Source organism: Polyodon spathula, chromosome 30, assembly GCF_017654505.1.
Source record: "Polyodon spathula isolate WHYD16114869_AA chromosome 30, ASM1765450v1, whole genome shotgun sequence".
Lineage (NCBI taxonomy): Eukaryota > Metazoa > Chordata > Actinopteri > Acipenseriformes > Polyodontidae > Polyodon > Polyodon spathula.
The window spans coordinates 566682-592150 of NC_054563.1; the positions used below are offsets into that span (position 1 = coordinate 566682).

The 25469-nt window shown below is 43.3% G+C and overlaps 1 protein-coding gene across 3 annotated transcripts in view; it reads right to left on the reverse strand.

The window, feature by feature from the left end:
* Positions 1-283: 283 nt before the first annotated feature.
* Positions 284-25469, reverse strand: part of micu2 (mitochondrial calcium uptake 2) — an 86800-nt gene continuing 61614 nt past the window's right edge. The window contains exons 3-13 of one of the 3 annotated variants that reach the window (XM_041233293.1): positions 19440-19466; positions 16643-16674; positions 16248-16323; positions 12565-12612; positions 11436-11518; positions 8608-8664; positions 6293-6393; positions 2947-3118; positions 2644-2752; positions 2033-2190; positions 284-1478 (exon numbers count right to left, since the gene is read on the reverse strand). In XM_041233293.1, the coding sequence (XP_041089227.1) occupies positions 1374-1478; positions 2033-2190; positions 2644-2752; positions 2947-3118; positions 6293-6393; positions 8608-8664; positions 11436-11518; positions 12565-12612; positions 16248-16323; positions 16643-16674; positions 19440-19466 (968 nt within the window). In that variant the 3' untranslated portion in view covers positions 284-1373. Of the gene's footprint in view, positions 1479-2032; positions 2191-2643; positions 2753-2946; positions 3119-6292; positions 6394-8607; positions 8665-11435; positions 11519-12564; positions 12613-16247; positions 16324-16642; positions 16675-19418; positions 19467-25469 lie in introns of all 3 variants that reach the window. The other 2 variants (XM_041233292.1, XM_041233295.1) reach the window with 2 other exon arrangements.

Sequence of the window (25469 nt, forward strand, 5' to 3'; positions counted from 1 at the left end):
AGTGCTTAGTGTTGTATTATTATGTGGTATAAGGATTTTCAAAACCTAAATCACAATAACTTTATGGATGTTAAAATAAGTAAGATTATTATAATTTTTTTTAATTATGCATTACCTATCACAATTCACAATGCTAAAGCGAGTTCATTCTGGTTACCAGTAATTCCGTCAGATTAATTAACTGGTGCCTAGTTTTATTTATTTTTTAAAGTACATGTCATGAATATTTTTCAAAGTCTGTTCCATAAAATGCAAACATAAACCAGACAAAAGCAGCCAAGTCTGCAAAAAGTACAAGCTTTATTCTATTCGCTATACATTTAATAAAAAACAAAAAGACAAAACCTGTAGTACTCGTCCAACACCACTCACAAAATCATGTTCAGATACAGATTCAGACTCACCCAACAGAGAGTACGCTTTGAAACACATTCAGGTGGGGAGCGTCTCCACCCTGAACCCATGTGACCGGTTACATGCAAAAACACAGGCACTCCACGAGCTGAGCACACAGCAAACAACATGCAGACGCTATTCCAGTCAGTTCAGTTAAAGTGAGCACAGAGCTGCATGAAATCAGTGCCATGTTTCTGCACTTTACAGATGAACAGTTGCTTTAATGCCACGATTGTACATTTTACAGATGAACAGTCGCTTTAATGCCACGATTGTACATTTTACAGATGAACAGTTGCTTTAATGCCACGATTGTACATTTTAAACATGTATTTTTATTTCTCCAGTGATGATGACATAATCTAACAAGTATAACGTGATTCATTCGATAAAAAAGGAATGAAATACAACAGTCATGCCATGTGACAAAGACAGGAGTTATTGCACAGTTTGAATATTCACAAAGGGTCAACTTATCAGCTGTTTAAAGATCTTTTTTAACGAATGAAACACAGTTTGATATTCATGAGGTTTGGCTTCTTTAAAAAGCACCCCAGGTTAGTTAAAACGATAACATTAATGCTTTGTGAATCTGGCAGGATGTAATGGTAAGTAGTGATAGAATAAGAGGAGCCGGAGGGGAAGACAGCACATATTTTGGGTATTTTATTTTCCATAATTTGCAACACATTCAATAATAAAAATACTAGAAAAACATTCTGAATCATTCATTTTGTTATTAAAATAATATAAAAACAAAACAAAAAAACCCATTATTGCCTGTTTATAGGGGATCTTATTAGAAACCAACTAAAAAACACTAGAGTCACTTTAAAGAATAATTGAGAGCGATACCAAAACATTTGTGGAAACCAACAACCAAACAAAGTAATATTATATCATTGCAGAGACACTGCAACCCCTGCGTGCAAGTATAAAGAATCAGCGAGTGAAAGAAGACGCAGGTCGGGCAGGAATCAGAAGGGGCTTCTCCCGGTCTGCCGCAAAGCTTCCTGTGCCCCTTTCAGAGTCTCTCTCTTCACACACTTCCAGTAGCCCTGGATTCCCTGCTGGGGTTGCACCTGTTATACAAATGAAGCCTGGTTACTGTACGCAGGGATCGAGGGGTGCTGCAGCTTTCTCCTTTTGCGTATTCCAGCAATCACTCTTAACTGAAAAATCTAATAACATCAGCAAAGCACAAGCTTTGGAATTCAACACCTGATGGTGTGAGGCTGTAATCAGTTTTTTCATCAGATAGCGCCCTCTAGTGGGACTGGTTAAACACCACATTGCAAAACCTCAATTAGCACGCAGCTTGCAATACGTGTACGTCACTTCCCAGCTTGTTCGGAGTGGTCCAAGGCAACCACTAAAACATGTTCTCCACACAGACAAAGAAAAATGGACAGATTTGTGAAGAGCAGCAGTTTCAACCCCACTGGCCCCAACTTGGGTGTCATCATGTACTCTACACCCTCCACTCTAACAGTGCCAGACAAGGGGCGAGACAGAAACAATGCACAGCTGCTACGTCAAGTAGCACGCTAGGGACGATTACATCACCGTGACATTTCTGCATCACACGTTTGATAACTCTGGTTTTGTGAATGCACTTGTTATTCACTGTTTTTACCTTTAACCCGCGCTGGATTCGGTCATTCATCACTCCCAGGAACTCCTTGTGGCTGAGGCAGTTGTCTCCGTCCAGGTCGAATATCTTGAAGACAGTGTCCAGAACGCTCTCAGACAGCTCATGTCCCGTCGCGATCATCACGGCCCTTTTGAATTCGGCTAAGGGAGGTGGGGGGGGAACAAAACAAAAAAAACAAAAAACCTTGTTTCTGGTCTGCAGCGTGTAGAAGTGTTTACCAAGGCACCAATGAGACAGAATGGCACAGCAGGTCTCATAGAGACCGATATATACACATGAATATGATAAACTGCACTTAAAGGGGCTGCCAGTGCCAACCTCATGGTTTGCAAAGTTTTGTATACAACTATTTTGAGAATAAACCAAATTAAGAACATAAAGAAAGAACATAAGATCCCCTTGTAGCTGATTAATCCCGCAAACAAGTCAGACTGGGTCTTAAAGGCACCCCTTTGATTCAGCATCAGTAACATGGCATGGCAACACATTCCATACGCTCTCCACTGCAACAAAGTGTCACCTAATAAAACAATGAAGACACCAGGAATCCCCAAAGCAAGGGGGCGGGTCGATTCTCAGGAGATAACACTTACCCATTTTAATGGGCCGGTTGGCTTCACTGATCATTTTCATAGTGAAGGCAAAATCATCCATGTTGTTGGTGAACAGACAAAAAGATTTAAACTCTTCAAAACTGATGCTCTGGAGAAAAAAAAAAAAGATAGAAATAGAGAAAGACGTCAGCTCCCCCGGTGGTACCCGTTTCCATTTCCACGCATCATGGACAACGTGCAAATCAGACTCGAATACAAACGGCTCCCCCGGTGCTTGCTTTACTGCACGAGTTTCTACTCTCCGAGCTAGGAGTGCACTGCGCTGGTCCCCGGGGCTCCCACCTGGCCTGGCGGAATCCTCTTCCTCATGTTCTCCCAGTAGGCTTCATTGTCCTCTTCGTTAGTGTAGTGCAGCAGCCACTCTGCAAAGTCCTCTCTCCTCATGGTGCCCATGCCTTTGGAAAACTGCATGAACTCCATCTCCTGCATTTCAGCTTGCAGATCCTCCATGAACCTAGCAGACATAAGCACACACGCCCCCTTTAAAACACAGGACCGCCAAACGCAGCTGAGCAGAGAAATGCTTCAGCTCGCGCCCCGGCGACACAGGTAAGCTGCATTCCACTTACGGTTTAACGTACTAAATTGACATTGCGATTAATGACAGAATAAGACAGAATCTCAACACGCAAGGCTTGCTCTCCTAGAATTAGAAAAATAAATCTGTATTTAATCCTCTTCACTGGGAGTGCACTCTAATCAATTTATTTAATTTGTTTAGTTATCTGATTTGCTGCTTCATTCTCCAGCTTTTATTCTCATTTGTCTGTGACAGTAAAGTGCCTACTAAAAGCACGAAGATTCTGCAGAATGGGATGCAGTACACAGGGGTAAAAACTATCAGTCAAAATACAACAGCTGTACAGTGCTTTTACTACAGCACACTTTACAGGGAACTAACTGCAGTGCAGACAAGCAACCACTTACAAAATACCCTTCTGGGATACCAAAATATGCTTGCTTGTTTCAACCGATGCCCGTTGTGTACTCAATACAATAATTAAGAGTGGCAATGAATTAATGTGCACTACAAGATAAAGGCAGGGATCTACTGTAATCTCTCTGCTGTTGCTCCCTTATTTAGCGGCAGGGGGCGCCATAATTCCACCAAAGGGCACATACAAGGGTATTTTTTTTATACAGCGTTGGTATTGTTTTATTGCATTGGTTTTCTAGTTTAAAACAAAAAAAGTTAAAAGAAAAAAAAAAATCCCGGCTTTGTTAAAGTAATTAGATTACCTAAGCAATGCTGATGCAATAAGGCAGGGGCAATCAGACTGAAAGTGATTGCACAAGCGATTGTTTGTACCGCTGCTGCCAGTTCACATTCTGCCAGACTGTATGAAGTAATACTCCCTCAGCTCAATCTTCATAACAGATGTGATGCTGAACTCTGCCATCGCAGCTCGAGCGAACGCAGAACATCTGGACTGTTAAGAAGTTTGTGTACACGGCTGCACCCACCCACTATTTGTTCCTCGGATAAAACGAGATGAAATCACTGGACACATACCGGGAAACAGATGCACAAGATGTTGAGCGGAACACACAGGTGTTTTGTGCCCGATTCTCCTCAGCGCTGTGTTTTAATTTGCTTTGTAACGTGGTTTCCAGTTGATGTTGGTAACAGGAGTATATAGGAGGTGGGTACGATTAGCTAGTGCTCACAGAAGAGTACATATAACACAGTGTGCGAAAACTGGTGGGATCTACAATCTCTGAACTAATCTTCTCTGTTCAATAATAAACACACTCCGGCTGTCGGCGGTTTTCACTTGCTTACTCACTCTTCAGTATCCAACCCTGTTTTTTTTTCCTCTCTCTCCAATGTTTTATTCACCTGATGCATAAATCTTGGCTCAAAGTCACTATGCCATACTTTAAAACTGACTTTGCAAAAGTTGCAACTAAGCTCTGAAAAGAAAAAAAAAACAGGGTTATGAATAATTATAACATTAATGATAACAATAATACATAAGAACATAACACGTACGAACGAGAGGCGGCTACTCGGCCAGTTTAAGCTTGTCCAGTTCCTAGTAGCTGATTGATCTCAGAACTTTGTCAAATTGCATCTTACTAATTTATAACACTCTTAAAGGCAACATTTACAGCTAAAATAAAGAACGTACGCGTGCATTAATGTCTTGAAAATGTCTGTAGCGATCGGTAATATCAACAAAAAAGAGGGGGCCTTTTTATTAATTGCTATTTAATTAGTATTTCTTCCTTATTTTTTTATATAGCGCCTTTCGTAGTGGAGCACCATCACAAAGCGCTTTACAGAGGTCGGCTGTGAACTGTGCATTATATGCAGAGTCACTTACAATAGGACGTTGATTGAACACCTCACCCGCAGGATGGAACACAAGGAGCTTAAGTGACTTGCTCAGGGTCACTCAGTGAGTCAGTGGCAGGGCAGAGCTGGAATTCTGGTTACAAGCCCTGGACTTTAACCACTGGACCACACTGCCTCCTACTATTTTTTTTTAAATCCAGCTCTTGCTGTAAAAACAGGATAACGAATAGAATACACTTTTAGTAGCCCATTTTTGTAAAAAAGAGAAGGCAGCAGGCACAGTGTTAAAATACCATCGCCTCTACCCCTCCCTCCACCCCCCCTTGACAATGATCTATGCCTGTAGCTCCCCGCAGTCACTCATCTCTTGTACAAACAGCAGCACAGTCCTGTAATCAGTCCACAATGACTTTCCTGTCCCAGCGCACTGCTGTCAGAGCTCAGCCGATACAAATCACATTCTCCAGCCAACAATGGAAAGCAAGAAATGATCTGCTTGATTTACTAACAAATAAAAACCAAGTGAGAAGTGATACCTGCCTGCCTGCCCTGAGAAGTGATACCTGCCTGCCTGCACTGTGGTTACAAAGTCACCGGAGCATCCACGCTATGCAACAGGCGCTAAACAAACTTTACTATCACGCAGCGACTTTAATGGAGTGTACATACAGAGACTTAAAAAAAATAAATAAATCTAAATCACAGTGAGCACACTGTTTAAAAACAAAAACAACAGAACAAAACTTCAACAGACACACCTGACATGAGCAGAGCTTACTGTGCGCCTGGGTACATGTGCGTGAGCGTGTTTGTCTGGGTACATGTACGTGTGTGTGTGTGTGCGTGTGTGCGTCTGTGTGTGAGTGGAAGGGGAGGACATTAATAGGCAAACCCTGCCCTGATGCATATCCTCCTTGTGTTAATACCGCATTTCAAAAAGAATCCTGATCTCCACCAGGCTTGTACCCTTCCAATAAGAAAGGAGCTGTTTGCCCACCCAAAGCCCGAGCAAATATACCATAGGAGACGGGGTTAACTGTGCATATTAACTGATAAAGCAGGTGGCAGAGATCACAAACTCAAGGCTACTGCCAGTCTTATCAGTCTACCCTAATGAGTGCAGTGAGGCCATGAATTGGGCAGCAGGGACGCATGGCTTGGTTGAGGTAAGACATGGGCAGCAGCAGCAGCATTCTGCACTGCTGTAACTACGTATAGCCAAACCATTGCTGCCTGCAACAAGACCCGTCAGCTCTTCTCTGGCAGTATCTTCTTGCGTTTTCCAGCTGATTCATCCAAGCAGCACAGAAGAGAAAGAAAGCATTGTACCTTTGAAACTCCTGGTACTGGAGCTTCTGATTCCCAGCCCTGCCAAACAGATACACCAGCAGTGTTGTGTTAATCTGCTCAGGGCTTTCATTCACACAGTCCTGAAAAACAAAACACAACACATATGGAAAAACTGCCCGTTCTTATGCAGTCTCCAGTTATGAACTTATTCAACACCTCCAAAAGAAATGCAGGAATAACAACCGCCCTCCACCCAGCTGAGCAGCTAACCAGCCCCAGTCCCTGAGTGGACAAGTGACCTGTCCATACTGCACATACACTTTGTGACGTGTGCCACACGCTGGTACCAGACCATTCCAGAACAGAAAAAAACAAAAAACAAATTCCAAAGCTGAATCTGAAATCATAAAAATGTATTTATATGCAAACAGAAGTGCTATGTGTATTGCTGTGGCAGAGAAATGTGAGCGTAGCGTACATATTGTAAAGAAGTGAAGCTGTGCTTTGAGAGAGACATGCTTTGCATGAAGCAAACAGCAACGCCCTCCTATCAAACACCAGGGCTCCGCAGGGACCGCATTTCTTTAAGGGCTTTCTTCTTTCAGTGTGCTGTTTCTAATCCTGACAAGCTGCAGATGCCAAAAGAAAATATTTTAATAGGATCTATGAGGTGTAATCTTTTCTAATTAGATGAACTGCCAATATTGTTAGGAGTGCAGGATTGCATGCAGCTGGACAACAGAGACAGCTTTTAAAAAGAACTACAATTTATTTTGGCAAACGCCAACAATGAATGGACTTTTTTTTCCCCAGGACTCAAGGCTGTCAATGTTGTGGAATGTATTTTGTGGTGTTGCAGTTTTTCAGTTCAATGTGAATTTGACTTTCTTCAGCTGGTTTTAAAAAAGAACAAACAACAAGAAAAGAAATAAGCATGTAAGCTATGTACACATTCAGCCCGTGATGCTGCTGTACCTCAATGTTATCCGTGCCGTGTGTTTGTAGCAGGCACTGGAACATGTTGGAGCAGCACGGCCTGGAACAGATTTCACTTATTTATATTTAACTCCAAACGCATGCTGGGCAGGCACGTGTTCCACCTACCGCCCCCTTGTGATAAGCAAACCAAACAACAGGCTTTTCCCTCTGGGATCATGCACAAAACATGACAAATGGCTTGACAGATAAAGTCAGCTTTGTATCTGTTTAACCCTTATATATACTGTACAGAAGACCTTAATTCCCCCATGGACTGAAGCTGGAAGACAATGCATCCTTTCCGGGTTGGAACTCCAGCGCAGAACTGTCTGGGTCTCAGTGTTTTAGAACATTCTTCTCTAAGTCCCTGTGCAGCGCTCCTACTGAAACAGCAACATCAGTCTACCTGGTTATTTCTACCATGCTATCTGAAGGTGGTGCAAGCTGAAACGTGGAAGCTAATTATTCCAATAGTCAGTTTTAAGTTTATCAATGCTGTTATATATTTTTGATGTTTTATTTGTTTTAATAAATTTACACAGCTGTAGTTATCTGGCACTAGACGGACCTCTCACTCTAAATAACATTGTGCTCGGTTTTGTCAGCAAGTACATAATCAATCACTTTGCATCAATCGCACAGATAAAATGACATTATATAAACTTTTCCGTATTCTTCCACTTACTTTACCCAAGGAGACTTCAGTCTAAGTGGGTCGTTCTGAGTCCTGCACAAAAACTTTTAAAATATAAGAACCATGTTGGGCTGTTCTTTCACTACCACTGACTGCTACTAAAGCAACATTCTTTAGGCATGACAGAAACATTTAGGGAACAAAGAGGGCCGAGGCTTTTCTATGGAGGCATCCAGAAGAATTTCAACAGAACTCTTCTCATGACATCTAAATAGGCCCTGTCCCTTTCACCCTGCTGAAGAGGCGAGGTGAAAGACAAGCCTCTTTTCATGAAACATACCGCTAATGGTTATTCAGCTTTCAGCATCATTGGTAACAAGCCCCATTAGCCCTGGCATAGCTTCATGCTCCTCGGCCATGTGACAGGCAAAGCATTTCTTATTGTAAAATGAAAGGCAGCATTCCTCAGATGTATGCGGTGCCACAACCCCCGATTACTGGGGGGGGGGAGAGAGGAACCACACTGTGAAAACTGAGTCACCCCCCGGATTCAGCTTCTGCCCTGCTTCCTATTATAAAGGAGGACTTGAAAGCAGGCGCTAATCAAAGTGATGAATGCAGACAAATTACCTTCCAACCTGTCATGACATTCGGAGGGAGGGGAGCTCATATGTTTCACTGCCAGATAAAATCTTTCCCTGAGGGTATTTAATGGGATGGGTACAATAGAAAGGCTACTTACCTCCATGTCGTCTTTCAGCATTTTCACTTCTTTTGTCTTCCCAATGATGTTTTTCAGCTAAAGGCCAAACATATAACAGTTAAACCAGCCCAGTAACTCAGAGTCCCTCTGATACTTCAATGCTCTGTAGTGTGACCAACAGGAACTCAAAACTGATGCACATTAAAACTGTAAATAATAGCATTTATTAATGACTGTCACTAAGATATTGTTTGTACTCCTGGGTTTCATTTGCATCGTAAACTAAAACAAAGAAAAACACAAATGCAATTCTAAACGTAACACTCACACTACATGCAATCTGATTTTGTAATTTTTGCAAGCGCAACAGAAGCACCTTTGAAATGGCTTTCCCGGGGTAACTCAATCCGTTCTGAGAATGACAAATATTCAGCTTGTAAATCAAATCTATGGGATGCAATTGCAGCCAGCTCAGAAACAGTAACTCAGCCTTGCAGACTAGTTCCTGCGACAGCTAATTCCTGTATACGGCTAAACCGCGTTGACACAGAATATAACACACGGGAGCAAAGGGTTCTGATCAGGGGACTGTTCTTGCCTCTGTTACAGATATGACTATTGCAATGAAGTCAGCAGCACGGTACATACCTGGCAGATTCCTTTTTTGAAGAAGGCAGCATTAACGAAAACAAGGAACGCATCATTAATTAAGCCCTAAAAGCAGCTCACAACTGGGCAAAACCAGAATTGACACTTTAAAATCTTGTTCAATGACGCTGTTAGTTCTGGCTTGTCTCCCCACCGCCACCCCCACATCTAGCTAAATCCTGAGCACCATGTGCAGCTAACTGGGAGATCCTGACACGTTATCACAGGGGACCGCTGTCAACACAGGTCTGCAAAGCCACCAGAATTCAGAACATTCAGCTTTAGAACCTTACGTGTTTAGAGATTCCGAAAATGAGAGCAAATTCTCACATGCGTAAAACAACGACTTTCAATTTTAACCTTTTGATTTCCTGCATTGTTGTTTTTATTTTTTTTTTCAAACAAACCATTGCAGTTTTGTTCAAGTTTCAAAACTAAACTACTTACAGATCTTCATCTTGGCTTTTAATATTCTTAAATAAAAAAGGAACAATAACCTTTTTTTGAAAACATTTCTAATCTTAAAAATGAGTTTACACATTCTTAAGAATGAACGTGTTGACAAAAGGGGATTCGAAAGCAGCTTGCCAGCAGTGTGTGTCATGCTATGAAAGGAACATTTTCAAGAGGTTTGGTTTCTAATCCTTTCCTGGTGCCTGAACCACAGAGACAGTTCATTCCGCTTGTCTGGGGCTAAAGGGACACCCAAGGAAAGGTTAAACACAGGGCTGGGCTCACCTGGCAAGCCCTTTGATCTTGGGAGGGCAGAAAAAAAGTCTATCCAGGGAAAGCAAGCTATGAAATGATCCCGCTGTGAACACATGCTCTGTGATAAACCACTTCCATATGGACACCCCACTGTGGTATTTTTATGACAGTTACCCCTCTCTCAATATACAGTAGCAGGTAACAGTGAACCCAGACTCAATGGACTATTACAGCTGGCCAGTATCTTTTAAACAGTGAAATAGCATACGAGCCACTCCACCCAGTTATAGAACGATAGGTAGAGCCTTTATGAGTCTTCCAGGAGGGATATGTTGTTGCAGAATGAGGCAAAAGCCTGGTTACACTGCATTGTTTTATATTGAAAGCAGTTGGAAACAAATTACCCATATTTTCCTAGTTAAGCAAAAGACTGAAGGACACTTTGAACAAACCCCATTGTGTCTAAACCAATAAAAATTGTAACATTTAACCAAATACTTGACATGCCATGCATCACTCAATAAAAACGTTTGCGGATGGAAAAGTTTCTTCTTAAAGCTGTACTAGCTAGACATTTTTAAAAGTAACATTTGAACTTCTCCTTAATATTGTCTTTCTTAAAAAGACCTGAAACGGAGGGTGAGAGGGTTCCGGAACATTCAGAACAAAGGCTTTCTTTAAAATTCCGCTTTTCACAAATTCTGTTCAATCAGTCAGCTAGAACCTGGGCTAGAACTTAAAGGTAACATTCTAAACACAGAGAGCAGACCATGAAATCCCAGTAACCTAACCTGCTGTGAAAAAATCGAGACAGTATTTATATAGAAAACCAAGTAACAAGCAGTAACGTTAAGCATTTCCACATGGATTCCTCATTCTGACAGCCTGAGTTGATGCTGCACAATGGAATGCATGCACACCTTTTGATTCCACACAGTAAGTCATAACAGATGCCTGAGTTCCTCTAGGACGGCTCTGCAGAGCTCCATTGACAAGCTTGCTGTCAGAATCCCCTAGTGTACATGGGACTGGTCTGGAGACCTCTTCCAGTTCAGACAGCTTTGAAACCAGCCCATCAAGTCTGCTGCTGTCAGAATCCCCTAGTGTACATGGGACTGGTCTGGAGACCTCTTCCAGCTCAGTCAGCTTTGAAACCAGCCCATCGAGTCTGCAAGGTGCTGGAGGTATCTCCTGAGGTTTATTTGGTCATGAGGGTTGCATGATGCTCTTAATCTTAAATTAATATATTTCAGCCCCACACAAGTATGTCAGTAACATACACATGTGTGTGATATCTCTCTCGTTTACAGCAGGTTATGTTTTACAGGTTCACAAACCTGAAGTTGAAAAAAAAAAAAAAATAACACACATCTAGTGTAGTGCTTCAATATATATATAGGACAAAACACAGAACCACATCCAACCACCCAGACATCCATCCATCTGAGGATGTCACTGTAACCCAACCTTCCACAATGCTTTATATTCATTCCATTTAGAAGACAACATACCTTCAAAAATTCCTTTTTGTCCACCTGTTCATTGCCATCTACATCAAGCATTTTGAAAGCAATATGAAATCCAGTGCACGGTTCTGAAATAACACATTCCATCGATTACATGCATATGTGACACTATACAACACATACACACACACACATATACATTACATACCAGACATTCAGGATAGGACTATACAGTATTGTCAAGGAATGTGCTTCAGGCTTTCATTGCAACATACATGCATTTTAGACTTTCCCAAAATAACAACTTGCAGCCAATTGTGCAATGCAAAGCGTGATGCCTACAGTAAGGAAACCCTTCAGCATATGGCTCCCTATAAGCCATACAGTACAATCAACATATTAAAGTTACAAAACAAAAAAGAATCAGCAGTGTGCCCTAATAACTGTGACTTCCTGTATGCGTGTGTGTGTGTGTGTGATTCTCTTGTTTGCAATCCCTTGCATCACAGTTCCCAGGCACTGCAGGGACAGTCTGCAGGGTTAACTCTCTCCAGGGCAGCTGGTTTAATGTTGAACCAGCGCTTGGTTTTTAAAGGATGTAATCTTGCTCTTCCTGCAGACACACAGAGTGATCACTGACAGCAGCCAGTCTTGCACACATGTTTAGAACACTAACCCGCAGCGGAAGGGAGAGTGGGGGGGTGCTGTTGCCATGGTGTCCAGGGCATCTGCTCCATAATGATGTCACCAGGGCACCGAAGCTGCAGATAAGAATCTGCTCTGACTCCTCAGACAGTTACACACACCTGAGCACACGGACTGCCAGCTAGCATGGCCCCGCACTCAACTAGACTGAGCTGCCTTTTCCAGCCGAGTTACTGGAACCCCCATTCCCAGCCATCCAACTTTATATACAGACAACGCTGCCAATAAACTGTCCTAATGAGAACGTCCTGGATCGAATCTTACCCTGATTTCTACTGCCACTGCTTTGAAAGTAATTCATGGTCTCTAGTTATTCCTTTCTTTCTCGTTTTGTAACATTGACATGGAAATTTCGCAGGAGTTAAATCACAGATAGGAGTAAGCGCAGTGGCAAAAAACACAAAACAAACACTTTGATATTGCAAACAGGTTCATTTAAAAGATACCGTTCCAATAGAATGTTACTTACTTGTCAGAATAGTCAGCAGGAATAGGTATTCTGTGTAGGATATCAATCCTTTAAAAAAAGAGACAAAACAGCAAAACATGAATATCTTCACATACCCGATCATACACAGACACATACATGAAGGTATTAGGTGAAATGTGGGACAGCGTGGGCATTTAAAAAGTATGTTTCTTTATTGTTGTACAGATATACATCACATTGTGTTAGATATTTGCATCTTGTGCAGGGTGAACAGCATTGCTAATTTTGAAGGAAGAGCAAAACAAAAAAACCCAAACAAAATCAGAACCAAATAAAATTGGTAGTATAGTTAAAGTTAGAAACTGGTGTACAGTAAACACTGACATTTGCAATATCATCTTAAGTTAGGGGTTAATCGTAAATACCAGCGACTGTTTGTTTTCAGTCAGTGACTGCCACGGCAGGCTTGAAGTCTATTGACACAAGTCATTTCATATATAACTGGCTCTAAGTACACTTCCTCAAGACTGCTATCTAATCTGATTAGCGTCCCATACAGAACAGCGCTAGCAGAGCCCCGGCTCTTGCAAGTTACTTTCAGGAGGCTCTCAATTAGAGCAGGAGCACAGCAGCAGCTCTCAATACAGCTCTGCACAGAGACACAGGGTTTGCAGCAGTCCTGCGTTTCCTCTTGGGTCGGGCGGGCTGCAGCTCTCAATACAGCTCTGCACAGAGACACAGGGTTTGCAGCAGTCCTGCGTTTCCTCTTGGGTCGGGCGGGCTGCAGCTCTCAATACAGCTCCGCACAGAGACACAGGGTTTGCAGCAGTCCTGCGTTTCCTCTTGGGTCGGGCGGGCTGCAGCTCTCAATACAGCTCCGCACAGAGACACAGGGTTTGCAGCAGTCCTGCGTTTCCTCTTGGGTCGGGCGGGCTGCAGCTCTCAATACAGCTCTGCACAGAGACACAGGGTTTGCAGCAGTCCTGCGTTTCCTCTTGGGTCGGGCGGGCTGCAGCTCTCAATACAGCTCCGCACAGAGACACAGGGTTTGCAGCAGTCCTGCGTTTCCTCTTGGGTCGGGCGGGCTGCAGCTCTCAATACAGCTCCGCACAGAGACACAGGGTTTGCAGCAGTCCTGCGTTTCCTCTTGGGTCGGGCGGGCTGCAGCTCTCAATACAGCTCCGCACAGAGACACAGGGTTTGCAGCAGTCCTGCGTTTCCTCTTGGGTCGGGCGGGCTGCAGCTCTCAATACAGCTCCGCACAGAGACACAGGGTTTGCAGCAGTCCTGCGTTTCCTCTTGGGTCGGGCGGGCTGCAGCTCTCAATACAGCTCCGCACAGAGACACAGGGTTTGCAGCAGTCCTGCGTTTCCTCTTGGGTCGGGCGGGCTGCAGCTCTCAATACAGCTTTGCACAGAGACACAGGGTTTGCAGCAGTCCTGCGTTTCCTCTTGGGTCAGGCGGGCTGCAGCTCTCAATACAGCTTTGCACAGAGACACGGGGTTTGCAGCAGTCCTGCGTTTCCTCTTGGGTCAGACGGGCTGCAGCTCTCAATACAGCTCTGCACAGAGACACAGGGTTTGCAGCAGTCCTGCGTTTCCTCTTGGGTCGGGCGGGCTGCAGCTCTCAATACAGCTCTGCACAGAGACACAGGGTTTGCAGCAGTCCTGCGTTTCCTCTTGGGTCGGGCGGGCTGCAGCTCTCAATACAGCTCTGCACAGAGACACAGGGTTTGCAGCAGTCCTGCGTTTCCTCAGCAGCTTTAAGGAGAAGAGCTATCTGAGCTCCACTATACTGCAAGCAGGGCAATGCTTGTATAACTACTCAGCCACTTCAGCAATCAAATGATTACACTTACAATAGATACGTAGGCACATAAATAAATCCACTGTACCCCACTGTGCATCTTGTTAACCTTCATTATTACATCTTTAACTTGTACGCAGTGTCAATGGGCTGAGCCTGGCCACAGCGGTATGAAGAGTGTAGGGTTGTGGTGTTGGGAAGGACAGGAGAATGAAGAACAGAAACCACAGCCCGACTGGTTTCCCGTGGGTCCCAGCCCAGTATAATCACTGGGTACCAGGGCCTTCGGCATGGAAGGGCAGTATGGAAGTCATTTAGTTACGCATGGCCTCCTCTCACTTCATATTTTAAGATCTGTATTAAGGAACTGTTCACGGGTTTAGCATTGCTAACATGCTGTACAAGAGGGTTTCATAAAGGTTTAATGCGCTTTTCTTGAACCCTTCTCCCCTCCCTTCAGAATGATCTGCTCCCACACGCAGGCATCTTCAGCCAGGTCACTGCCCAGACCTGTCAAGAAAGTAAACTGCTTCTCAGGCAGTTTTGAGACACTCTTCTTAAGAATGTTTTCTGGGCTCCATCAGCTGAAGTTTGTTTGTTTGCTTTGACCAGTCTTAGAACACATTAAGACACTTACAGTACCTTGCAATTTTACAACAAACAACAACAACAGCTTTCCATTCAACAGCAAGAGTGTCATTCATTTTGTAAACCACTAGAGGGCATACACTGCTTTATTTATTACATATTGTTAAAAGTTACACAAGCTATTTGCTCAGATTATTCACGTGCTGCTAGAGGGAACTGCTTTATATGACATGACTAAAACACCAAGAACAGGGAATTCATCCCGCTGTATTTAAACCAGACCATCAACAGCATCTGCCTGATATCACTGGGAGGGGTTTTGTTTATATTTATACAGTAATCTGTTTGAAACACTGAGATGATACACTGTACATGCAACTAGCAGACATTCAAAGCTATAAAAACAGCCAAACAGCACTTGCCAACAGTTCACAACATTAAACACATGACGCTTAAACTAGGAGTACTGTGAGTGTAATCTGCCAAATTAAACAGATATACAATCAAGCACAACAGAGGACTGGTTATTTAGTGCTGACCCCCCTCATTAGTGTGTTTGCCTCAGAGCTGCACACCACTGGTACTTTTAGAATGCCATCGAGTCTAATGTATTGTATGTAGAGTGCCAGGGGGGAGGTAGGACACAAGAGCAGTACAAGTGTGCACAAGACTGATTTCTGCAGTGAAACTGGTGGTTCAGTACAGCAAGACTCCTGTTCCATAACTGCTGGTGCACAGGAGCCTGGCTCTTCTGCACTGTGGTTAAGCAGCTGGATTGAGAGGCGCAAGGTAGCGGCTTGCACCCGAGTTCCTGCCAGTGTGTGGGGATTGCCACTCCCTGCGGATCCCAGCACCTGCATTTGGACCATGACTAGAGATACAACCCCACTGTACCAATGGCAGGACGTGTTCGAGAACTACGGGAATCACTGGAGCGTGGATATTTCTGGACGTGCGAGATGGATGATTAAGCATCCTCTGATGCAAAGTGGATGCAGCGGATGATCTCAGCTTGCACACAGTTGTCTTGTTGCATATTTCTCAAGGTTGTCTTTGTTTGCACTGGGGATTGACATCACAGGGGCTGGGTTAAGCTGGACAGCAAGAGATAAACTGAACGGTCCGTGTTTACTGTACCACACACAGAGACTTTCCTTGATTTTATAAATAGTTTTTAACGGTTACATCATATTCTATTACTATTATTATTTTAAATACAGTAAAAGAAACTTGGTAAAACTGAAACTTTTCGACTAAGTCTTTCTCTAGGTCAGATGTTGACAGCGTTTTGCAGTTACACATGGAAATGTTTGAATTAAAATGCTTACCATGATCCCCCATGCTCCTGAAGAGGCTGGAACCGGCTTTTGCTTTAGAGGCCGTTATCAACATAGCATCAATTTCCTAAGGGAAAAAAAAAGGTTTTAGTGAAAGCTTATAATGATCAAACAAGTGAAGAGACACTGGGACACTGGAATACAGTGTCAACCAAGCACAGGACTTTATACAGGACTAACTCCATCCTTGAAGCGGGGCTAGTCTGCTGATCAGTGTGACAGTGTGGTGTGTGGCATGAGGATTCAGAGCTCATTGCAACGGTGCGTCTCATGTGAGCTGAGCAGGACTGAAGTCTGCATGCTGGTCACAGGATGGAGGAAATCCTCATTTTGAGCATCATCGTAAATGTCAATTTTTTAAACAGAATGGATACGATTTGTCTCACCTTTTTGGTCAGGATCTTTTTTGTCAGTTTGTCTGTGAAAGAGAAAATTAAAAAAAAAATAGATATGAGCCTTCACTCAGCTATATTGTTAGCATCTGTCCTCACTGTTTAATCCTAAGAAGAGCGACCACAGGACTCCCCCAGAGAGAAGAAGCCCACAGCGTGAGCTTGGCTTACCTGGATTCACAGTTCACAGGTGGCCCACTCACAGCCACTTATCTCACACAAGGAAACAGACTCAAAACAGGAGAGCCAGACTTATCCGAGCGAGGGACAGAGTATCAGCAACGCTCTGCAGGAACTGTTTCTGCTACTCCATTTCTCAAACCTGGCTTTCCGATGGGAAAAATGCACCAGAAGGGAGTGGGGTGGCAGATAGACTGGCAGCGCCTTTTAATTATAACCCAACGCTTGCATGTTTGATGTTCACTTTTGAAGCACTGATTTTGATCATGGGAAAGAGCATTGTATTTGGGTAATTAAGTGTGGTTTTCTCTGTAAAACACTTGTTGCTTTTTACATAAGAAAAACATTTTAAAAACATACTGATCTCAAGTGCGAGATAATGTAAGGTAGTGGGCAGATTTTAGGAAGGAATCCACAATTGCACTGGATATAATGAAACTATCAGCTTTCCAACGGAGGGTCTTTGAAGGGCTATAGTGCGCCAATTCTTCTGAACTTCTCTCCTGTCACACAAATGCAAATCAGTCTACTGAAATGCTACATGCCACTTTTATTTCCCATGGTTCTTGTAACCAACCCCATTGTATACTGCTGTTACACATACCTGCGTGCCAGCTGTATTACACTGCAGGCAGGCACTAGACTAAACTATCCATGCAGTTACAATCCGCTTATTATACAGATCTCAGGGCCGTCTGTCCCCACTCAGGTGAAAGACATACAGGAGCTCAGGCTGCCAACACCAAGGTTTCTAGAGCAGGGCTGTACAACAGACGGCTCATTGAGCTCCATGATATAGTTCATTTCATTTAGAGAGGATTGAGAGAGTTTCAGGTAGAAGTCAGAATTCAAAATAGAAAGGACGCTGTGTGTGTATAAACATGCAACGTGTTTAACAAGCATGATGGCACAGAAGCTGCCTGGTTAAACAGGCCGCTTTTGCTTGTGATTTGAGTGTTTTTTTTTGTTTTTTTTACTCTAAGAATCTTCTGTCACAAGGCTGGTTCAAATGATCAAACAACAATCTCTTACAATGAGAAAGTGACACTGTGGACCCGAGTTCTGTGGGGAGCTTATTCCCGTCCGAGGGGGCAGCAAAAAGCAAAAGCTTCACTTCCAGTAGCACTTCTAGAGAAAAGTCGGAGACCTTTTCTTTTGAAGGGTCTATTGGAGCCCCACACGTCCTGCAATGCACCTTATCTATGCAGCCAGGTCTGGCAAGTGTGAGCGATTTCAATCTCTATACTTCCATATGCTAAGCAAGGCTCTTCGGGGGTGTCTCATGTTTTATGCAGGAGTATATTATTACTGAGCAGATCATCCTCTTGTCTTCACAGCAGCACTGCACTGTATCTGGCTTCCTGAAATAAACGTCTTTCTCTTTCTTTGAAGGAGTCTGTCTGGACTGTCCATTCAGAGTAGTGACTGCAGACTGACAAAGGGGCATTATCATGCTTTTCTAGGCCTGAAAGGACTCACATTTTTCTGCTGATAATCAGTGTATAATGCAGAACATTTATTCGGAAGAAAAATAAAAAAAACATTTACCAGTATATGAGGTTGTTTTATTTTTTACCAGTATATAAAGAAACAGTTTTGTGGGGTCTGAAATTAAAATTCTGTTGAATCTTGCATTGACGTATGCATTTATTTGTTTATTATATATGAAACACATTTTGCAAATATGTCAGTGCTGTTAAAACTTCAATTAAAAAAAGGTGTCCATTAATAAGCACTTCATTACAATTCTGTTGATTACTCAAGAAGACAGGATAAACCGATAGAATATCAGATGCAAAAGATCACAGATCAGACAGACAGACCACAGCGGAGGTGTGCTTAAACTGTGCATGCACTACAGAAACACAGCACTCGATTGGCAGAGACAACAGCACAGCACATGCAGCACGATTTAATCATTGTAACATTCAATAGGTGTGTTAGTCGGGACAGCACAACTGCTCGTGCACAATGGATTACATCAACACTCAGACACTGCAACAGCCCAACTGAGCATGCTCAATTACTCAAACTTTAACATGCAAAACAAAAACAAACAAAAAAAAAACAGAGTAAGATTTTTACAGGCACAAATGAACTGATCAGATAGTGGTTAAACATATTTTGGGAGGTGTTAAAACGACAAGGATGGGCAACAGTATATATATGTGTGAATATGAAATTGAGATCTTAATAGGGAATGACAATGATATGTGAATGCGATTCACCTCAGGTAAGGTTCTTGGAACTAGAACAATGGATATTAAAAATGTCAATTTTTAGGGACACTTTACTGTATTTTCGTCATTTTGATTACATCCCAAACACACACAGAGACAGTTCTTCTATGGAAGGCAGGAATGTTCAAAAGCTCCCTTAAGATATTACTGCTTACCTTGGATTTTTTTTAATGGTCGTCAAATATCTAAAAATGTAAAAGTTGCATTTTCCACAAACCAGGGCGCTGTGCATGTTCCACATTGCAAGACAGTCACAGAGCTGGTTAAAGCTAACATGATGTGCCTTCCACATCAGAACACGTTCTCTGTTTAAAGACTTAATCTTAGCTGAAAGAAATAATGCAACATAACTTTGTCCATGTTCTGCTTACTGTGATGCAATATCCCGCTGCACTCATCTGAGGGAAAAAAAAAAGCGAGTCACTCTTGGCACGTCACTCTGCAGAGGCAGTGCTGTAGCTGTTGAATCTTTTATCAGCAGTGACGTCACTTATAGGCATTTAGGACACTGTGTGAATCTTTTATCAGCAGGGACGTCACTCTGCAGTGGCAGTGCTGTAGCTGTGGTGAATCTTTTATCAGCAGTGACGTCACTCTGCAGAGGCAGTGCTGTAGCTGTAGCTGTGGTGAACTCTGCAGAGGCAGTGCTGTAGCTGTGGTGAATCTTTTATCAGCAGTGACGTCACTCTGCAGTGGCAGTGCTGTAGCTGTGGTGAATCTTTTTATCTGTGGTGAATCTTTTATCAGCAGTGACGTCACTCTGCAGAGGCAGTGCTGTAGCTGTGGTGAATCTTTTATCAGCAGTGACGTCACTCTGCAGAGGCAGTGCTGTAGCTGTGGTGAATCTTTTATCAGCAGTGACGTCACTCTGCAGTGGCAGTGCTGTAGCTGTGGTGAATCTTTTATCAGCAGTGACGTCACTCTGCAGAGGCAGTGCTGTAGCTGTGGTGAATCTTTTATCAGCAGTGACGTCACTCTGCAGAGGCAGTGCTGTAGCTGTGGTGAATCTTTTATCAGCAGTGACGTCACTCTGCAGAGGCAGTGCTGTAGCTGTGGTGAATCTTTTATCAGCAGTGACGTCACTCTGCAGAGGCAGTGCTGTAGCTGTGGTGAATCTTTTATCAGCAGTGACGTCACTCTGCAGAGGCAGTGCTGTAGCTGTGGTGAATCTTTTATCAGCAGTGACGTCACTCTGCAGAGGCAGTGCTGTAGCTGTGGTGAATCTTTTATCAGCAGTGACGTCACTCTGCAGAGGCAGTGCTGTAGCTGTGGTGAATCTTTTATCAGCAGTGACGTCACTCTGCAGAGGCAGTGCTGTAGCTGTGGTGAATCTTTTATCAGCAGTGACGTCACTCTGCAGAGGCAGTGCTGTAGCTGTGGTGAATCTTTTATCAGCAGTGACGTCACTCTGCAGAGGCAGTGCTGTAGCTGTGGTGAATCTTTTATCAGCAGTGACGTCACTCTGCAGAGGCAGTGCTGTAGCTGTGGTGAATCTTTTATCAGCAGTGACGTCACTCTGCAGAGGCAGTGCTGTAGCTGTGGTGAATCTTTTATCAGCAGTGACGTCACTCTGCAGAGGCAGTGCTGTAGCTGTGGTGAATCTTTTATCAGCAGTGACGTCACTCTGCAGAGGCAGTGCTGTAGCTGTGGTGAATCTTTTATCAGCAGTGACGTCACTCTGCAGAGGCAGTGCTGTAGCTGTGGTGAATCTTTTATCAGCAGTGACGTCACTCTGCAGAGGCAGTGCTGTAGCTGTGGTGAATCTTTTATCAGCAGTGACGTCACTCTGCAGAGGCAGTGCTGTAGCTGTGGTGAATCTTTTATCAGCAGTGACGTCACTCTGCAGAGGCAGTGCTGTAGCTGTGGTGAATCTTTTATCAGCAGTGACGTCACTCTGCAGAGGCAGTGCTGTAGCTGTGGTGAATCTTTTATCAGCAGTGACGTCACTCTGCAGAGGCAGTGCTGTAGCTGTGGTGAATCTTTTATCAGCAGTGACGTCACTCTGCAGAGGCAGTGCTGTAGCTGTGGTGAATCTTTTATCAGCAGTGACGTCACTCTGCAGAGGCAGTGCTGTAGCTGTGGTGATTCTGTATCAGCAGCAAGACTGGCTTTGCCTCAAGCGGACACCTACAGTAAGGAAGAATGTCACGTCCTAGAACGGAAAAGTGGATCATTGGCTTTAAAGAGCAACTTCAAACAATCAAAAGAATTTGAAAGCGCCACTGTGGCGTCAATTCCCAGAGAATTTCAATGTTGGTGGCTTTAAAAAAAAAAATAATAATAATAATAAAGAAAAACACACAACAATTATTACGGTTCATAAGAAAGTAATGCATCCAAGATTCCAAGATGGAATGATTGTCTTGGTCTTAACTTTCTAAGATTGTCTGTTGCTAAGGAAACATGTGAGTAATTGAAATGTCTCAAATGTGCAAGTAGGATTTTCAAGGTAAAACACTGAGGGGGGGGAACACAATTTAAATTAAAAAAAAAAAAAAAAAAAAGTTTGGTTTTGTTTCCCATAAGGGGATGAGACAGGAGATGCCCCACCTATTATGATTGGCACGCTATCATTTCTTAAGTCATACATTACATCATATAAAATACTTTTTTAATTAGTTCCACTACGGCCAAAGGAAAAAACAACTGATGGTCCTGTTTTTTGGGGGCTGCCAGAATGAGATGCCCTTGATCTTCACATATCGTCTTCTCATTCTGTGTGTGTGTCTCAGTGTATCGTCTTCTCATTCTGTGTGTGTGTCTCAGTGTATCGTCTTCTCATTCTGTGTGTGTGTGTCTCAGTGTATTGGCTTCTCATTCTGTGTGTGTGGGTCTCAGTGTATTGGCTTCTCATTCTGTGTGTGTGTCTCAGTGTATCGTCTTCTCATTCTGTGTGTGTGTCTCAGTGTATCGTCTTCTCATTCTGTGTGTGTGTCTCAGTGTATCGTCTTCTCATTCTGTGTGTGTGTCTCAGTGTATCGTCTTCTCATTCTGTGTGTGTGTCTCAGTGTATCGTCTTCTCATTCTGTGTGTGTGTCTCAGTGTATCGTCTTCTCATTCTGTGTGTGTGTCTCAGTGTATCGTCTTCTCATTCTGTGTGTGTGTCTCAGTGTATCGTCTTCTCATTCTGTGTGTGTGTCTCAGTGTATCGTCTTCTCATTCTGTGTGTGTGTCTCAGTGTATTGGCTTCTCATTCTGTGTGTGTGTCTCAGTGTATTGGCTTCTCATTCTGTGTGTGTGTCTCAGTGTATTGTCTTCTCATTCTGTGTGTGTGTCTCAGTGTATTGTCTTCTCATTCTGTGTGTGTTTTGGAGTGCCTTTACTGGATGATCTCGAGGCTATAGGGCACATCCTGTACTCCGCACGGAGTGCCTTTACTGGATGATCTCGAGGCTATAGGGCACATCCTGTACTCCGCACGGAGTGCCTTTACTGGATGATCTCGAGGCTATAGGGCACATCCTGCACTCCGCACGGAGTGCCTTTACTGGATGATCTCGAGGCTATAGGGCACATCCTGTACTCCGCACGGAGTGCCTTTACTGGATGATCTCGAGGCTATAGGGCACATCCTGTACTCCGCACGGAGTGCCTTTACTGGATGATCTCGAGGCTATAGGGCACATCCTGCACTCCGCACGGAGTGCCTTTACTGGATGATCTCGAGGCTATAGGGCACATCCTGCCTTTACTGGATGATCTCGAGGCTATAGGGCACATCCTGAGCACGGAGTGCCTTTACTGGATGATCTCGAGGCTATAGGGCACATCCTGCACTCCGCACGGAGTGCCTTTACTGGATGATCTCGAGGCTATAGGGCACATCCTGCACTCCGCACAGAGTGCCTTTACTGGATGATCTCGAGGCTATAGGGCACATCCTGCACTCCGCACGGAGTGCCTTTACTGGATGATCTCGAGGCTATAGGGCACATCCTGTACTCCGCACGGAGTGCCTTTACTGGATGATCTCGAGGCTATAGGGCACATCCTGCACTCCGCACGGAGTGCCTTTACTGGATGATCTCGAGGCTATAGGGCACATCCTGCACTCCGCACAGAGTGCCTTTACTGGATGCGCCACTTGGGAGCGTCCATAATATTCTGAATTTGTGCAGAGTTACATGGTAGTGCTTGCTGCAGACATATACAAAACACACACACACACAAACAACAAAAAGAAGCAGTTAATAAAACCACTGCATGAGCCAAATAGATTTCCACCGGTGCAAATCTCTGGCAAGCTGCAAGTAATGGCTAGTAATGCTTTCACCTACATTTAAAACACAGGGTTAAGTTACAGAAGATTCTGTGCTTTAATGATCTAAACAGTGGTGGACCTTAACACAGCTGCAGTTTAATTCTATATTAATCCTGCAGATGAGTTCCCTCAAGGATGATTTATTGATCCATAAATACAAAACAATACCTTCGGAAATCCAGTCAGCCATAAGGCTGTTGGAATGAAGACCAACCCGTTTAAACAGACCCCCTCTCTGCCTGTGTTTCAACCCAAGCTCATTGGCCTTTCCACCGTGCTTCATTCTGAACACTCTCTGCAGAGAAAGGATTGGCATATTCAATGCATTGTTTTCAGAATGATTCACTGAACTAGTTTTAGGATTAGGGTTCCATGCAATGCAGTCATGTGAACTACAGTACGGCAAGGTGAATACATACTCATACAGAATAAGATATTTAAACTGAAGCTAGCAGAAAAAAATTCTATAAATCTACAAACACAAACAATTAAAAAAAAAAAAAAAAAAAAAAGGATTATACGGGATGGGCTAATTCTGAAAGGGAACATAAACTGTGTTTTGTTTTATCAAAGCCCAGTGCAGTGTTTGCTTTGGAGGTAAGCCTCTCAACCTGACAGGCTGCTTTATCAAAGCACTTTCCAAAAAATGCATCCAGTTCAAACTTTCCAAGTATTTGTGTTATTTTTCTTCTTCCCTTTCTTGACTTGAATTTTGGAGCCTGAAGAAGGAAAGCATGTAGCCTTTGATTAGAAAAACTACCTGTACACATGGGTGTTGTTTCTGATTTCAAGTTACATGCACAACTGTATAATTAATGTTGTTTTCTATCCACTTTCATATAACAAATATAAAGAATTTATAAGATATATCACCGATGATTAGCATGGGAAAAACTAAATGCATTTACTATATATCGGACTTGTTTTTTAACCCTTTCATGTATGAAATATATAAAAAGAAATAACAGCTTTGAACACATAATAAATATATTTGTCAATTTGTTTATATGTGGAAATGGCATCTTCCTGGGAGGCGATCATGCATTTGCATCTGCGATATGTCCCCATATAAAAGACGGGAAGAGGTTTTTTTTTATATAATCCGTCCTCATATGAGGTCACCGTGCATGAAAAGGTTGACATGGACCCTGTAGGTTCATTGGAAGTTTCTGTGCACAAATTACAAACTGAATTCAATATTGGTAGAAATATCAGAAAGGGGTACTCAGTAAGAATACTCACACAGGGAATAGTGCATGGGGTAGTGTGTGATCAGCGAGAATTTAACACTGCTACATAAATCCAAGCATCCCCCTACGAGGGGGGTACTGAATTCTCACTGATCCCACACTACCCCATGCAGCATCTTTATGATTCCTGCCAGCGTTCCGAAGTTCTGCGCCGCTTGATGTGGGGGCCTTACGCTGCTTGGTCTGTGTTAGTGAGTTATTAACTTACGTTGGCTATGGTTAACGATTGTGTGTTATTAGGGGAAATATCAATTGGATGAGCCCAATGACAGCTTATTAAATGTTTAACAATATCTCTGCCTCTGGAAATTATACACACATTCAAGAAAACTAACATCAGCTGTTTTTCCCTGTTTGTTGTAGTTTGCCAAATATAGATGACCATGGTTTAGGTGGATTGGGAGTGTTTCTTTTAGCACTGTCCTAATATGACATCATACAGGAACTGCATCCTGAAGTCATCAGATCCCTTGTTGCAATGCAGTGCTTTGAAACCAAGTCCACGCTGCAGCCATGGCATTGCAAAGTGATGTTGCTAGCTGTCAGACAGTCCTATACAGTACTGCAAGTGCTGTGTGGAAACGCAGGGTGAGTTTGCTCCAGACAGATCTGGACACTGGCCAGGTCACTGCAGAGAAAGGCTGCAGTCAATGCAACTCACTAGTGAGAGCTGAACAGCTGCTCAGCAATGACCTCCGGGTGAGTCTATAGGAAAATGTGATTTTAACAATAGTTTACTACTTATTTAGGAGAATCAGCAAATACTCCTTGGGGAGTGAAGGCTAGTGGATGTGCAGATGCTGTGCAGCGCAAATAAAACCCGGCTATTTTGGCAGGTTGCTACCGTTAGTAAAAACATCTTGTGATATTCACGGACGCAGAGTGGTTAA